Raw genomic sequence first — 17,451 nt, forward strand, 5'->3', positions numbered from 1 at the left:
TCTGTTCCACTGACAATTTCATTGCTCCTAAAATGCCAGGAGTTTTAAAATAATTCATTAACTTCTGCCTCACAGAAAATGACCAGGAAAAAGAAGTAAAAAGAAGTTTTATATACATGTAATTGGGGATGGTAAAGAGGAAAAATGAACTACACATTTGGCTTACTGGAAGGGAACACCTGTTAACCTGCAATCTTCTACTAGTTGGGCATCTTAGCATACCCAAATCCAGATTCATATAAAACAATGGTTAAACCAAACAGCAAATTTACTGATGTCCACTGATGGGACTACGTAAGGTACTGACTGCCTCTTCTAGCTGCCAATTTGACACAGACTAGTCAACTGGTATCACCTGGCACTAGCATGCAGTAGTTTGGCACAGGAGGGAGAAACCATTCAGACATACATACAAGTGTGTAAACAGTTCCACTCTCTGTAGAGTTCATTCACTTTCCACATTAAGGCGACTGTGGCTGTCCCACTAAGAGACGAGCATTTATCTAACATGATTTATCTATATATTAAATTACTGCTGATAAACAAAGTACAACAGCATCAAAGCTTTACCTCTCCTAAATGCGAGTCTCCCAGAGGTCCCTTGGTTTCTGTGTGTGCTATGATGACCTTTACCCCTGGAAGAATCTTGAATAAGAAGCAAATAGAAGATAAGAGAACTTGAATTCATCAAAAGAAATGTTAATAATGCAGAGCCACAGAAGTCAACAGTCTGTGCAATTCCTCCTTTTCTACTCTTCTCTGCACCACAGATATCAACCATCTCTTCCTATCAAGTTGTATCAAGCAGCTGTTTTGCAGCTTCAGAGTTGAAGTTTGTTTCACACCTGAAAAACACCTTCCACATGAAGGCCTGATTTTTTCAGTTGTAGCAACGTATCCTATTGCTTCACTTCACGTACCTGGCTTCATCTTAACTAGCTGTTCATTTTACGCTCTCTCTAGTGCCTCTCCTAGATATACTGTGATTAGTGAAGCTCATTGCACAGATTCTGTATTGAGATCCAGCTGAAGCATCTCACCACCCAGGTAAGGGTCATGAGGAGGAAGGATTGCTCTCAATCTCTCACCTTCCCAGACTCCATAAGCGGCAGACTGTGTGGAGAACCTCTCTCTACCAAACGCACCCTGAGAAAATAAGAGAATGCATTTGTACAAGGATTTATGCACTTAAATAGAAGTTAAATAGATGTGTTCCAGAATATCCAGTGTTATCGTATCCTTAGCTGCACTGACGAAACTGTTATGATGCCAGTTACTCACAATGCAGTAAGACAGTTAAGAGTATCTAGCTGTCTTCAAGACTTCCATATTAGCATTCCCATACACCATGTTTCTTTTAAGAATCAGAAACTCAGCTCTCTGGAGAGAGAGCTTCTTCCAGCAGAGCTCTAAGGTTGCAGTTCCATCAGCATTTTAAATTCACCTTCTTTGCTGGACTCTCCTGTCACACTGAACTCTGCTTGCCACACTGAACCATGGCACAGCATCAGTAGGAATTACAAAAAGTGATGAGCAAGCAGCCTAAATGGAATTGAGTGACACTATGCAGTCCATGAGTAGCATAGCTTATGAAGATAGCACGTTTACAGAAGGAACAAGAACTGGGTGCAGTAAAAGAGGTGTACAAGAGAAGCAGCTCCTACACATTATGTTTATTACACTATCCATAGGTTAGAACTAACTAACAGCAGCAGCTTTGAAACTATGGCCAAACTTGTTTTTAACAGGAATATATACCATATTAGTGATATATTAAATAAGGAGAAAATGTCTGTAGTTTACATTGATCTGCCCAGATGCCAAATCAGGATTATGCAAATGATGGTGAATAGCTTGTCTTCTAATGGCTAAGATTTAAGCAAGTTAACCAAGAGACAAGTTAATATGAAAATAATGACTACAGAATTAAGTCTGATAGAATGAGGTATCCCTGGCAAGTTTCCAGATGACGTGTGTGTACACGTGTTTGTGTATGTGTGTGTTTTGACATGGTGCATCCATTTACTGGATCTGGGAAGGCTGAGGGAATTGAGTTGGCTTTGTCTGAAGAAAAAAAAAAAAAACAAACAGGACACCAAAACCAAGGGGAACTCTTAACTGCACTTTTTCCACTACCTAAAGGATTGCTGCAGAGAACATGGAGCCAGATTTCTCAGTGTCACACACCATAAGGAGAAGAGGCCAGGGATACAATATACAAGATGGGAAATGTCAGTAAGGAAAACTTCCCCAGAGTGGGGTGTCAGTCTCAGCACATACACCCAGAGAAGAGGAGGATCTTCATTCTTGGAGATTTTCCGTACTGAACTGGTCCTGGCCCTCAGTAACCTGATGAATCTCATCTGGTCCTGCTCTGAGCAGAAGGTTGCATGAGGGACATCCATAGAACCTGCCCACCCTGTTTCTGTGATTCTGTGACTGAACGGCCAGTTGGCAAAGTCACCTTTTGCTAATGGTATGGTTAGGTAAGAAACAGCTCATGAGTCTAGATTATACAGGGCTGATGAACAGACAACAAGTTAGGTGAGGGTCTAGAAAGGAACAGCAGAACAAGTGATGGAGGACGAGATGCCGGACCACTTCCAGCACACAGCCGTCATTCTCTAGGGTGGGGTTCCTTGGACACGGTGATGAGGGATTAGCTACTGCCAAGAATATCTCAACAAACCAATGCAATGCAACAAAGCTGAACCTTCTCCTCTACAGCCATTAAACAGATAATGCTTTAACATAATCTGTACCTGTCATGTCGAAGCGCTCTCATATCTACATAGACTGTGGTTGGATCTGGTCCTGCTGTTCCCTAAGAATAAGAAAGAACAAACAAATTCCAACAGAAGCCAGAAAATCCTGCTTTCATTCTCACAGCCACACAAATCCACAAATTCCTCTCCCTTTTTTACTGACAAAGTACTGCCCTAATCTACCAGAAATACAGTAAAATAGCCACCCTTTCTAGAATGACTGCCATAAAGCTTTGATGTTTTATGGAATCAGTAAATGAATGAACAACTGAAGTATGTATTTATAATAACAGTTATTTATAATAATGAAGTTTTTAAAATTTTATTCTGGTAAGCACCTCCTCTAAAAATTACATGGCAAGTGCAAAGCATGTAAGCATAAAGTTATGCAGGCCTAATCTCTTTCCCAAAGCTCCTTTATAATAGTTTTGTCAACTTTGAAGAAAAAAAAATGGCACAACATTTAACTAAAACATAACTCTAACCAACCCATATCTTTTCAAGGCTCCTCCCAGTAACAGCACAGGCAGGGGCAGAGCTCTTGTTGCAGTCAGAGGATAAACCTTCTGACCAGCTCTGGTGAGAGGTTTCTCGCTTCCCAACATGGAAACAGGGGACCTTTTCTTTTCCCCAGCAGAATTTAATCTCAAAACAACTGGAAACTACTGTGAAATGCATATTTAAGCTAAAAAAATATGCAAAGTTTCGCTGACTATTCCCCCCCACCCCCCACCCCGGTGCACAGTTTCTTATTTTAGAAATACTTAAAATGAGGACACTTTGACATCAACTCAAGACTGCAGTGCTGGAGAACAGCAATAATGTCTTTATAATGACATTCCCTTGTAATTCTGTAGCACCGCTGAGGCTCAGTGACACTCACAGCCACACCAGTGGTAATTTTAATCATTGTTATAACCCCCTTTCTGGCTTGTTTGAGAAAGAGGTTTGGTACAGCTACAAGTGGTCTTTGTGAGTAAAACCGAACGTCCTTAGAAAAAAAAGTCTCATTTGATCTGTTTCAAATGAAAACTCTCTCAAACGGCATACATTCATTACAGAGCAATACTGCTGAACCAGATTGACTTTCGGACATCACAAGCACACATGCATCACTATACCTGTTCAGCCAGCTTGCCCAGCCTGTTTGGCTGACAGCGGGACCACAAACAGAAGTAACAGAGGCCATCAAAGTGTGTGAAACAGAGAGAAAGGGGAAAAAAGAAAATACAAACAAAGAGGCACTGGAAACATAAGATACACACAGTAAGACAGAAAACAAAACTCATACTGTTTTAGAGTGAAAAGAAAATTTCCATTTCAGATTACTTAAGAGCTCGACACTTTTAAGTGGTTCACTGGGAAACATGCAAGTCCCAGTTAATAAACAGTAAGTATGATCCCAGACAGATCATACGTAATGTCTGTTGCCTTATTGTAAATCCCTCCTCCACCTGTAAGTACCTAAAGGCTGCTTGCAGCTTCAGAAACACCTTCCCAAGTAAACCAGTCCAGTAAGGCTGGAAGATATTATGTATTTATTTGCATGCTAACTTGTACCAAATACCCATTCAGTTTGGTTATTCATCTATATTCATTTAAATTCAGTAATTTTAAAAAGTCAAATACAGATATCACTTCAGAAGAATGGGGGAAACGGGTTAAAAAAAACACTAAAAAAGGGCTCAAGAATGGAGGACAGATGAAAAAGGTATAAAATGAAGAGGAAGCTTAACTGCCCAGCAGCCCTACACTCTTCACGGTTTTCTTGGAGTACTTTTCACGTTGCCATTTAATATTCTGCAGAAAAACTGTTTTTTCCCCCTTTGAGCAGTCTGAACAGCAAATATCCAAAACTGGCTTTTAAAATTTTTATTTAGACAAGCAGTTCAGAAAGCTGTTGTCTCACACTTGGCATATGAAATGTTTTATCCAATGAATTTAAAGTCTTAATTTACAATCAACTTATTTTCATCTACATCCTTCCTATTTTTCCATCTACTGATTCATAAAATTGCTCTGGCTGCATTTCTTTATAACCATTTACTTAGGGGTTGTTAAAAACCTCTTCTCCTTTAATGTACGTGAAAGAAACGACAGAAGCTAAAGAAACAATTACAAATGGCAACATATTTAAGAAACTCATGGCCCAAAACATCTTTCTTGTAGGAAATCTAGAACATTAAAATATGTTCTGAGACGAAAAAAGGCTTTCCTTCATCTAGTGGGCACCAGAAAGAAAAAAAAAAGAAAAAAGTTTTGCATAAGCACAGTAGCAAACTTCATAGAAACATAATTTTTTTTAATGAAGTGTAATTCATATCAATGAAATTGGAAATAAAATTTACAATTACACACATATGTAATGCATGTGACATCTATGAAATTCCCCACATAAAAAGCTATATACTGCTGCAACTGAAACTTGAGCAGTTTATTAACTCAAGTATCATCCAAGACCCAGGGTGCTTTACCATTTTCTAGACCATACTTAGTACCTGATTTTCAGGCAAGGTGTGGAATACATTTTTGTTTCCTCTCCTAACTAGAGAAGAATCATCTCATTAAGAAAAATTAAATTTAATCTGGTTAAATTACACACACAAGATTATCATCAACTGATATGAAACCATCAAAGGTGGATCTAGACCACAGCATGTCATTATCTCCAGTCTGTGAAGTAAGGCTGTGTAATTCTATGGGCGTACTCTCCCCCTCAAAAGCTTCCAATTTTATACCTTTAATTGAAAAAATAGTCAACCTCTCACATGAGGTGAGACAAACATACTTCCATGTCGATAATACTCATTTTTAAAAGAACCTGCCAAGCTTGTTCATTTTCCTGGGTCTTATTTGAGGAACTCTGTCTTCCACTTAATTCCACATATACACAAGCTATTTTTCAATAGACAAAATCCAAATCACAAACAAACTGAAATAGCACTGCTTAAAACACTTAGTATGTTTATGAACAGGAAGTTGTGTATTTAATTTAATACTGCTCCTGCACGGTAGGAAGGAAACAAGTTTCTTAATCCTCTGTATTAGAAAGGCAAATCAATTGGTCAATTAGTACAGAAAAGTGAAATTATCATAATCCACATCTTCAAGGCTTAGTTAACTTGGTGATGAAGCAAGCAAGCAATGGAGCTCTAACTCATTAAAAAAAAAAATACAGCTGAACATGATTTCCTATAAAGTCCTCAGAGATTCTGTGTAAGCAACAAGCAGTTTAATCTCACCTGTAAGCAAACTGCTACGTTGACCCTGCACCCAAACGTAGTGCTCACTGCACGAGCAGAGAGGCCCAGGTCTTTGAATAACTTAGAGAAAGACTGTGTTAATGTAATCCTTGGTCTCTCCTCTGCGACCACCATGCACGTTCGCACGCAGGACAGGTTAACTCCTTTCATCTGAGAGGTTGCATGAAGAAAACAACGTTTTAAAATTGAAGTCAACAATTCTAGAAATAAGCTGTTTTAATTTGCAGAACAGATGGACTTTAAAAACACTAGAATAACGGACATGAACTGGTTAAACAATATAGACATGGACTGCACTCATTTTGGCTCCATCCACCCAGGACAACCCTCTAAAATCCCAAAATGCCAAGCAGCTTTGTGGCAGGGTTTGATACACAAGATGCAAACCACCCGCGTCGTGTGGCTGCAACACAGCCACTCATCATTTTGATCTGAAAAAACCCACAAAATGTCATTGTGTCACAGGGCTGGGCTCACGAGAGACCTCCTCGCTCCCAGTGCTGTGCAGTTCAGATGCAGGGAGAGTGTTCAAGGTGTTATTAGCTCTCAGCAACAGGCTGCGGGCCAGGATTCCCTTCAGTGAGGTCCAAGAGACAGAGGGACAGAGTTTTTTGTCTATACTGAGAATAAGCACAATGTAGCTGCTTTCTTGTGTGCAACAAGCTTCCAGACATTCCCAATGGAAGTCCTGAGCAGCTTAGTTACTACAGCCGTGGGAACTGTCCTGCCATTGAAACAGAGGCGCCTCTTCAAGGAAATTAAGTTTCAGTGAAGAGATTTCCCTCAAAAATAAATGGATGTATTAGTGTGTAATTGCTGCTGTTAGGAGGACTGCATCCATTTTAGAACTCAATCCCTTTGGTGTCAAGCGATCTGAAAGCAGGTGAGACTTGCCAGGTTTTTGGGGGGCTTTTTGTTTTGGTTTTTTTTTGGGGGGAGAGGTTTTTTTGAATTTGGGGTTTGGTGGGGCTTTGGGTTTTCTTCTTTTTTGGTATGGGTTTTGTCTGGGTTTTTTTGTTTTTTTCATCTCAGACAAGAAGAAGTTGATAAGCTTGCTATGTATTTTGCCCAAAATCTCAGAAATACCCAGCAGCACAGAGGTGGCACAAATAAGTAAAGTGGAAAACATAAGACTTCTTTTTTTTCCCCACCAGAAACAGAAGAGCTGAAACTTCCAGCAATTTCAGTATTTCCCAAAAACACAAGTCATAACAGGCTTTCACAGAAACACTTATGGGTCCATCTTCTGCAAGCCAAAACGAAGTATTTTTAGAAAGATACACGTCTTTATGTATCAGTATGTTGAAAAATTAGGTCCACTCACCCGGAGTACATCGGTCTGTGTTCCAAGGCCTTTGGTGCACATCTCCATCACAGAGTACGAGCAGAATGTGACGCGCACTTTATACTGACTTACAGCAGACAACCACAGAGATACATTGCTCTCCAGCTCCAGAGGAGGGACTAGAATAGACTGGTGACCTGAATATACACTAGAGAGAGGAAGAAAAAGAAACATGAAAACTTCAAGCCAGCATATAAAAGCCAGAAGTTACATAAAGTCAAAATGAAGCAAATACAGGAAAACTGAGAGCTTGGTATCTATCTGAACTCCAGCTTATCTTCTCCACACAGAGCAAGTTCTCTCTTAGTTAGGAAAGAACTATGGGTTAGAGTTAAGTCACAAACTTTAAGATGAGTGTATTTGTCCTGCAGTAAACTGTGCTGAACTATAGGCAAATACTCAATGCCTCGAACAGACAGAACTTCTGACACTAAAACATTAACATCATTTCAGTTACAGATTACAATCGATAATTGAGTTTATCTTTGTGAGCCATTCTAGGGAAAACTTTGCACCTTTTGCTTGGAGTGGAATGAGTCTTTAACATCTATATTGCACCACTCAAGTATTTAGTATAATTTTCTAGCCTTTGCCATAGGAATCTCAGTTTTTAAACAGTGTTTATGTAAAATATTTAACCTGGATACTGGTTAACATGAGTGAAATTCAGAGTAATTGAAGGAGTCAAATGAGTCAAATTCAGAATTCATGCCAACTTTTAATTATTCAAAAAAAACCCCAAACCAACCTCATTTCAAGACAGTAAACGCCACGACCATACAGTCTTAAGTTACCAAATGTTTTTTAGATCAGTTACTATCAACAAAATCAGTGACACAGCCCCCTGTAAAACCACACTTAGATAAACCAATGCATCTTGAAAAAATAACAGCATCTCTAATTGCTTTCAGCAGGTAGCTTGACACACTTGCCATTTCTCCTGACTAGAGCTGATGTGTTTTTGTAGCGGACAATATGACGAGTTTTTTTGTTCTTTTTAAACATTCTAAAATAGAAGAAAAATCGTTCTGCAATAAAACAGTCCTTCACACTAAAACAAAGCTGTAACTCAGATGAAACACAGCAGACCTTATATTAACTCTTGTATAGAAAACATGACACATGTAGTTCCCTTCCCTAAAAATATTTTTTTAAATGCATTTAGATTTTAATTCTTCCTTCCCTGAGGTTTCTTCTCCCTCCACCCTGCCTCACTTTATTGATGATATAAATCATTAGATGTTACCAAAGTTAAATTTTTGCTTTTCTTCAGTACACTTCCTTTACAGCTGGGGAAATGAGAGAAGTAAGGAACAGGTTAACTACAGTAAATTTAACCTCACCTGTTTACAAAATAACCTTTCATATTCAGTTTCTGCATTTTTTTAAATGAAATATCTAAAACACTATTAAATCTTTGGATTAGTTAAAGCATATGGAATGTTTTAAAAGGCAAACAAGAGGAAAGTTTTGCAGCTTTGTAAGATGTGCTGCATTATAGTAGTTATCTGATTGGATCAATTCAGGTCTCATTCATTTTAAGAAACGTTTAATTGCTTCCTTTAGCAATATTTCTTAGTGCATACCAATTTTGCAGCCAACACCTTAAGGGTCTTGTAAAAAGGTATGATTTAATCTCAAAAGACTTTAAAAGGATTTATTTAATCAATGTGAAATAGACGGTGAAGTCCTTGTTTTCTTGGATTTGGTATCTAACTAATTCCACTTGCAAAACTCAAGTTACTCAAGTAACTAACTAACTTAAATTGTGTTACCACAAAAGGTATTTTACAAAATACCTATAAAAAAGGTTAATTTGGGTTTGGCTGACAGTTTCATCCACGACTGTGCCCTTAGATTCTAGAGAAGGCTGGGAACACATGAGAAAGCCTTTGACTCAAACGACGTACCTGCACAAGCACCACAGTGCAAATCCCAAGCCACAGTAAGGGTCAAGGCAGATAGCAATCTGGCGTGAAGGGTACAGCTCACACTGTAGCTTGATAGAGCGACATAAGGCACTTGTAGCTGCATGTGACATCTGTAAGAGGAAAACAGGGCGCTCTCTGGGACTTTTTTTTTAAAAAAAAGGTATCACGTGTAATAACTGATAGAAATGTTTATTGTAGAAGACACAGCAACTCGTAGTGATTTGGGTTTTTTTAAGCACCTTTAAAACAGGAAAGGGATACGAGCCCAGGACTTCACAGGTACTTGTCGTGCTAGTGACAAATGACATCTGTCATGACATCGAATGACGCCAAATGACATGACATCTCTATGATAAATCACAAAAGAAAACATTCATGAACTTTATGACACTCTCCATTTAGTCCCCTCTGTGATTCCTCACACAGAGCCAGTAAGATTGAACGCTTCCAAAAAGTGCATCAAGAAATTTTGATGTCATGTAAATTGAAAAATAAGCTTTCTGAACACTAGGATGGTCCACTTACAGTTTTGTGTTTCTTCTCTGGCAGAAGGAATGAATGCAGAATACGCCTATATATAAGGAAACAAAGTATAATAATCTCTCTCTTGTTACTCTACCTTTACTCCTGCTAATATACCAGTAGTAGACACACTGAAGTCCAAGTATGCCAACATATCTGGAGATGTAGGTCTGAAAATACTAGCCAGCTTCTTTTTAGGCATATCATCTATTTAAAATATATAAAAAGAGAAGAGTACCATATTATTATTTTGGAAAAAAGAGCACAGGACAAAAATATATCTTTCTAGCATTAACACGAGATGCTTTCTACAGTTTCTGGACAGCTATTGTGATGCAGTGCAAGATACATCCATTCAATTAGGCAGTTACGATATAACAAAATAAATCAGTCTTCAAACTATTTACATTTCGGCTGGTAGGCAAACATTCTGTACCTGTATCCAAAATAGTGGGCCATGTTTTAATATCTACAGCTGTTGCAGCTTCCTTGGACTTCAGCAGTTTCATTATCACCTGTGTGGTCAGTATACATGCAGACTTACTGACCTGTAAAAGACACAGCGTTAAAAACATTTATAAAACCAGTGAATGAATGCTCGAGTGCTTTCATATCCATCCAGATGAGATAACCAGTAAGTTGAATAGATGAAGAAAAAACGTTGGAAACGAAGCAAAATAAATCACAACAATAGAAAGAACATTTTAAGGGAATTTCTGAAAAAAGAATTTGACAGCTCAGTCACAGCATACCGATTTTTTTTTTTCCTAGCTTAATTTACATTGACTGTGGCAAAGCAATTTATAAGGCTGAATCAATCATCCTACAGCCACCAAAACCATTAGGAGAGTAATGTCTAATACATACCTCTACAATCATTTTGACAGTGGGCAGAGTGGTAGCAAGATTCTGTGGATGAGGTGGGCGAACGGTGATAGGTATACAGCCAGCATATAAGCAGCCATAGAAAGTTGCTATCAAGTCTACTCCTGAAAAGGATATTTGTGAAATAAAGAATGATTAGAACAAAAAGCCAAGCTCTTTCACCAAAATCAAAATACGTACTGATTTATTTTATTAAGATGTAAGGATCTGTCACAAAGGTGTCTTCAAAACAACGGGCTGTTCTTGGCCATGCCCAGTTCTATAAGGTTAAAATATTTTGCATTTGAGAGTTTGGAAAAACTATTCAAACCCTATAAACTTTAAATTTGTAGGGATATGTTTTCATGGACAGGTAGTATAAAATAACAAAAATAACAAAACAAGGTATTGTAGGTTATGAAGATGACAACTCAGATTCTTTTAAAGAGCATACATTTGTTTTTCATAATTATCACTCTGAAATATGCAGCCATCCTACTTTTACAAGGTAATACTTTTTTCCTGAGGTACACTTGTAAATACACACTAGTAATGCAAGTTTGGGGTCCAGATTTCACTTTTAGAGACATCCTTTCAGGAAAGAAAGGGTGTTCATACAGTGGCATCCCTAATTTAGCTTTCAATGGATACACAGGCAGTTTTATTCCATTCTCTGAAGCTGAAAACCGAGACTCTTTGACGTGGTTTAAATCAAACTACTCTTGCATAACTGCCCAGACACCTGGAGCAGTGAGATGAGATGTCTGGTAAATGTAGTTTGCCACTTAGGAGAAGCAACTTAATAATAAAAAACCAAAAAGGAAGTCTCTTTCTTGCAAACCTAAGTCACTGCCATATATCACTATATTAAATGGATTTTGAATGCTCTGTCTTGGCAAGAGTTGTTCCTTTTCTTGTGGTCTGACTTTGATTTTTGCTGCTTGTTTTGCCCTACCTGGAGGATAAACGAGGGCCACGTGGTCACCAACATTCAGTCGTCCTTTCTCCATCAGTGCGACCGCCACTCTCTCTGCTCTCTTGTGCAGCTGTATGCATGACGCAGTGCTGGCTACAGTGCCCTGCACGGAACAGATGCAACATCAGGAAACTTTGTGGAGAACAGTGTGAAACTGAATAAAGTACATGCTGCAGATGCAGTATTTCCTTGTCCTTATTTTAACAGTACATTTTAAAGACTGGTGTTTTGGAAACCACGCTGCTGGTATCGTGACCTTTTAGAACGCTGGAGAATTTTATACGTATTATTTTGAACATCAGACAGTGAAGTAGCTTCTCAATTTATTTGGGACTGCAAAAAGAATACCTTACAAATATTTGAAATTTCACAGGCCAAGGGAGAAAACACAGTAGCAGTAGTGGTAACACAACTGTTTTAGCAGTGAGTGAAGCCCTGCATCAGCTTTACCCTGCCGTGCACAGCCAAACCTCCAGGTGCTTTTGCAATCAGCCGTCTTCAAAGTGCAAAGGGAACTCTCCTGATGTCTTTCATATAGATATTCTTTTAAAGGGTCATAGAGGCAACCTGAGCTGTGTGTCCATCTTGTAGAAAGTGTATTTCCCACAGCTGTGCATTTGGAAAGTCTTCAGATGGAAGCAGCTGTATCTTTGGATTGCTTAGGCAGTTGCAAAGTCATGGGGATTCCAAAAGGCTTAGTCCAGTTTTTGATGTGAAGACAGAAAACATCTTTTTGCTATCCAGCCTAGGAAGTGATGCCTTAACCTTAAGCCTGTTGGGAGGTTGGGATGTATCCATTTTTCCAAGATTACAATCCGATTCAAGAAAAACTGGCTGGACAACCACCTCAGAGGAAAGCAAACAGTCAGAGACCGAAGGAAGCCTCCCACTATACAGGTAAGGATTAGCACAGCAAATGTCTGCTATACAAGTATTCAGTTTCAAGCCCAAGACGAGCTGCCACACGTAATCCTCAGCCCAAGCACACAGCTCTCTGATCCGACACCTAGTTTGATGCAGGATGGCACTGGCACTCTGCTCGGTTTTATTAAGGAAACTGTTGTTAAAGTCATGCAAAATAAGAACAGTAAATACAGTGTATTGCTGATATAGGAATAGTAGCAGCTCAAGGCCTTGGGAGAAAAATATTGACATAAAAAGGTGTAAAACGAAAGGGTTTCTCACAGAGAGCTGTGAACATACTAACGTTTAGCACTGTAGCTTATTAGTCCCAGCTATTTAAGATGTGTTCACCAACACATAAATTTCTTTGCGCTTAAGTTTTTTGTCTCCTTTTTGCAGAGTCTCCTTGTCAAGGGTAAAAGTTGCCTGAACAAAGTGACCCAGACAGGGGATTCCTCATACTAGAATACTTCCTTCAAAAGTCTCTTCAGCTCTGAGAGAAGAATAAACCAATTCTGTGGCTTTTAACAATAGCCATATTGAAGCAGTTTCTTCTGCTAAAGCAGAGTTCTTATGAGAGAAGTCAGAACTTTGAACCATGTCCTAAACCATTTTGCCTGTGTGAATGAGACCCCAAAGGCAAATCCTTCACTTCCCAAGGACTGCTGCTGGACCTTCCGAAAGCACGTTCCCTATCTCATACGTCTGCAGTACAGCACAGCAGAAGGTAGACCTGATTTGTCACTGGGCTGTTATTGTCACTGGAAGGGTAGCTACTGAGTACAGGCTCAAAAACAGACCAACTCTGCCTCCTGGTAGGAAAGGAGGGGAATAAAAAAGTGCCAGAAAAGTAGCACAAGAATCTAAAATATTTGAGTTTTCTGAAATAGGTCCAGCAGTAGTGCTCCTCAAGCCCAGGGAGGCTGAAATACTGAGGAACATATAAAAGTGCTTGTTTTTTCACACCCCTTTACAAAATGTTGGATGCACAGGGTACGTGAATGCTCTGAAACTACTGACAGTCCCATGCAGAGCGTGGCTATGAGCAAAACCGATGTATTTACTGGGAAACATGACTGTTGCTTTGTCATATGTCATAAAGGCTCAGACAGCCCTTGAATAAAATAAGTATATAGAGCCTATAAGTACATAGAGCCTGCACTCCAAAACTGAAGCATTTACTTGTTCATTTCAGAGTGACTGTAAGTGCTATCCTTTTGGGGGGCAGAGCCTCGCCAAGGACAAGGCATCAGTGTCTCCTGAAGGCAGTGCAGTGCTCCTGGAAAATACGACTCCAAAGCTGTCTCAAGGGTTCTTTGCTTAGGCTCTAGATCTTCTAATTAAAAAATCCTCCATCTCTGACTTCCACTTACCCTTGTGCTCACTCATGGCTTCCATTAACGCGACAAAAAGTTGTGTTCCAGCAGGAAATGCAATTACTGCAATGTTTTAAGCTAGGCAGAATGCATACTGAAATTCCAGACGTGGAATGAAAGATGTGGAGTAAAATTCCAGATGTGGAAAAATTACGCTGCTTGCTAATCAGCAATTTTTGTCTGCTTCATCAAAATAGCCTGAAGCCTTTCAGGAAAAGACTTCTAGCTGGAATTTTCTTAGAATCCAAACAATCTTTTGCTGATCTCAATCTCAAAGTATGACCTAAAGTGCATCTCACCTTGGAATTCAACAAAAGGAAGAGAGGATGATCTGGAGTTGTCTGAGCTCGCCACTGAAGAACATCTGCTAAATACAGGAACTAAAACAGAAAAAAAAGGAGACTCTCAGATTCACTCGAAATGCACTGTGCTTAGTTTCAGCAGAATACTATAACTGGTCTTCTCTCATTTTGAATAAGCCAATTCAAATATTTAATAATACCAGGACATCAGTGTTACCTTTCTTGCCTGGTCGTTATCCTCCAACTGGGTAACATCTCTCCCTGAGGCTTGTGCAATTCTCTTTCCAGCAACAAGGTTTCCTACTATCATTGAAGCAGGGCCAACATCTGCATTTTGAAAACAATGCAAAATGAGGAAAAATAATGTAAGGAACATGTAATAATCTATAATTCAGCCTGTAGCTTACTATAAATGCCATATGTAACATACATCTGAAAAGAAGAAAAGCTAAAACCAAGGACGTTTGCATAGAAAAAGAGAGGATAGTATATGGTACATTAAGAATCAGTCCATTATCAGGTCGGTACATTAAAAATCAGTCTACTACTGATTCAGCAAATTGAGGTCTGTCTGTACTTCAGTTTTATTACGTGAGTTACAGCATGTCTGAGGACTGCCCTTTGCAAGATGGCCAATACAGGAACAATTTATCACGCAGCTAAAGCAGCATGGAAGTGGTACGTGCTGTACGTCCTTGCATTTACCTGGGACTCGAGGCAGACCATAACGCCTCCACTGAGCTCCGGGCTGCTCTGACACTACCACTAGCTCTGCCAAGTTACGCAGCTTAAAACCATCCAACTTGCACAGCCCTGAGCTGTCATGTTGCCCCTGGATGACACTCGGCGCACACCCTCGGAAACAGACACGCAGAACGAGGGAACGCGCTCTGGGTTCCTCACCTGGTTGTTTCTGTCGAGGCTTAGGCAGGTTAGTAACACAAGTATGTGGACACATCAAGACATTACAAGGGTGCAGAGCACCCTCTAAAAAGCGCTGCTTGGTTTCTGAAATATGAATTCCTCCGAGTGGAGCCTTTGGCAAAGTGTTGGCTGGCACCAAAGCAAGACAGTAGACGCCCACTTGGTGAATGCTATCAATTGCCTTGACAGAAAGAAAAAAAAATACATTCCATGTTATCAACTGGGATGTAGCTAGAGCAAGAATTTGAATTCAAGTCATTTAATAACATTAAAATTTTTACTTGCACCACAATTTGCAAATAAAGGGTCCAATTCTGCACTCACTGAACTCATAGAAGTTGTGCCATGACTTCAATGGGAGCAGGAGCAGACCCAGGACTTTGCTTGTGCACTCTATCAAGGGGATGCCACCTGCACATCAGGGATTAGGAAAGTCTCTTAAAAGTGGGCAAAAAGTGCAGAGATTTTAAAAAGCCAAAATTATACCACAGCAAATTTAGCACGTATGGCACAATCACAAAAGCGCAGTAGAACATAAAACCACAAAAATAGGGAGGGAAACATCTTGCTGCCTAAAACTTCAGTGTCTATTTTAGCTATGACACTTCTAAAAAGAGCAATAAAAATATTTTCTCCCATCAAAAACAGCTTTTCTATTACCAGATATTCCCTCAAAAAAGATTACAAAGCTGAAATTAGACAGAAACCATTATTACACAACTGCCTTACTTGTAAGAGGAATCTTCCCTTAAGTTGTTCTCTCTAGCCACCCCTTCAGTTGTCCCTTCACCAGAGTCTTCTTCCATAATTGCTCTCTCACTTTTTACTTCCTTAGAACTGATTAATTCTGAAATCTTCAAACGCAAGTCTACTAGAATGCCCCCACCCCCTCCCCGAAACGCGATAAAGTAATCAAGGAAAACGTTTTTAATGCTTACTGTTGGAGATCTAGAATAAGGATGTTAGTGACATAAAAAGTTTTCAGGGTCTGTTTTGATACTTGGCACTAAGTATACCCTTAAACATTTTCAGACTTAACTCTCCCAGCCGTATGAGATCAGCAGAGATATGTAGAATTGAAATGAACAAAAACTATCATTCTTAGGACTCTTAAAATTCCTAGAAGTATGAAGTTAAAAAACATTCTGAAAGAAAATCTTACTTTTTACAAAATTCTGTTACCTATCAACCCTGGAATACATTCCAAAGTCAGCTTATTACAACTCTCTGTAGTTACACTGATAGGTTTTTCTTATGGAAAAAAAAGATGCTCTAATATTCTCATTTCATACATCAGCCTTATTCACCTGGAAAGAGAGAAAGGACAGACTGACTACCTGTAGAACCCTGCTCATCCACTGAAAACTATCCTCCTCTGACGCATCAGGGCGCTGCTCTGCCACAAGCACTATTCGATCATCATGCAAAACGGTCACAGAAAACACTGCTATCCTAAAACGCAAAGGACAGAAGAATGATAGGATGCAACATATGATGAACATAGCATGGTTTATTATAATGTGGAAATGACTGCAACCTTTCATGGTACTGTTCCAACACATACAAGCATTATTCATGCCAGATCATCACAAAGTCACAGACAAATTTAGAACAAATGTAGGTTCTTTATTGTAATTTTTTTCTGCTGGGGGTCAAGGGAATTTGCAGTCACCGATGTAGCACAGTTTAACACAGGCAGGTTCATTCCGTGCAGGGGCTGTGCAAACCTTGCCTACAGGACTCCATCATGCACGCTAAATTGGTTGCGCCTACATACAGTGTCCCTTCTGAAAGGCAACAACCATGCCAAATTACTGACCAGCACATGTATCAATGCTTGCACGGAAAATTACTTACTCCCACTTGTGTATTAAATTAGTTTTAGGCTTGCACCTTCTAGGATAAAATATTAATAACGCCTCAACCAGGTATGTGCCATTATTTTTATGATATGCAAATTGCACAAGTGATGCAAAAATGAGGAAAGCTCAACTTTCATAGAATCATAGAATGGTCTGGGTTGGAAGGGACCTTTGAAGGTCTAGTCCAACCCCCCAGTGCAATGAGCAGAGCTAGCTTCAACCAGATTGGGTTGCTCAGAGCTCCGTCCAACCTGACCTTGAATGTTTCCAGGGATGAGGCATCTACCACTGCTCTGGGCAACCTGTGCCAGTGTTCTCATCATAAAAAATTTCCTCCTTATATCTAGTCTGAATCTACCCTCTTTTAGCTTAAAACCATTACCCCTTGTCCTGTTACTACAGACCCTATTAAAAAGTC

At 39.4% G+C, this 17,451-nt stretch overlaps 1 protein-coding gene across 9 annotated transcripts in view; it reads right to left on the reverse strand.

The window, feature by feature from the left end:
• The window catches only part of DIP2A (disco interacting protein 2 homolog A), a 139,881-nt gene that overhangs the window by 5,786 nt on the left and 116,644 nt on the right, over positions 1-17,451 (reverse strand). For 2 of the 9 annotated variants that reach the window (XM_074872367.1, XM_074872364.1), the window contains 15 exons: positions 16,509-16,623; positions 15,151-15,352; positions 14,465-14,574; positions 14,245-14,325; positions 11,646-11,769; positions 10,694-10,815; positions 10,263-10,374; positions 9,924-10,033; positions 9,284-9,414; positions 7,353-7,521; positions 6,008-6,178; positions 3,887-4,009; positions 2,763-2,824; positions 1,089-1,146; positions 571-645 (listed from right to left, as the gene is read on the reverse strand). In XM_074872367.1, coding sequence (XP_074728468.1) covers positions 571-645; positions 1,089-1,146; positions 2,763-2,824; positions 3,887-4,009; positions 6,008-6,178; positions 7,353-7,521; positions 9,284-9,414; positions 9,924-10,033; positions 10,263-10,374; positions 10,694-10,815; positions 11,646-11,769; positions 14,245-14,325; positions 14,465-14,574; positions 15,151-15,352; positions 16,509-16,623 — 1,765 coding nt within the window. Of the gene's footprint in view, positions 1-570; positions 646-1,088; positions 1,147-2,762; positions 2,825-3,886; positions 4,010-6,007; positions 6,179-7,352; positions 7,522-9,283; positions 9,415-9,923; positions 10,034-10,262; positions 10,375-10,693; positions 10,816-11,645; positions 11,770-11,983; positions 12,513-14,244; positions 14,326-14,464; positions 14,575-15,150; positions 15,353-15,495; positions 15,583-16,508; positions 16,624-17,451 lie in introns of those variants that run through there. The other 7 variants (XM_074872365.1, XM_074872366.1, XM_074872368.1 and 4 more) reach the window with 7 other exon arrangements.

The sequence above is a fragment of the Strix uralensis genome, chromosome 6 (assembly GCF_047716275.1).
Source record: "Strix uralensis isolate ZFMK-TIS-50842 chromosome 6, bStrUra1, whole genome shotgun sequence".
Classification (NCBI taxonomy): Eukaryota; Metazoa; Chordata; class Aves; order Strigiformes; family Strigidae; genus Strix; species Strix uralensis.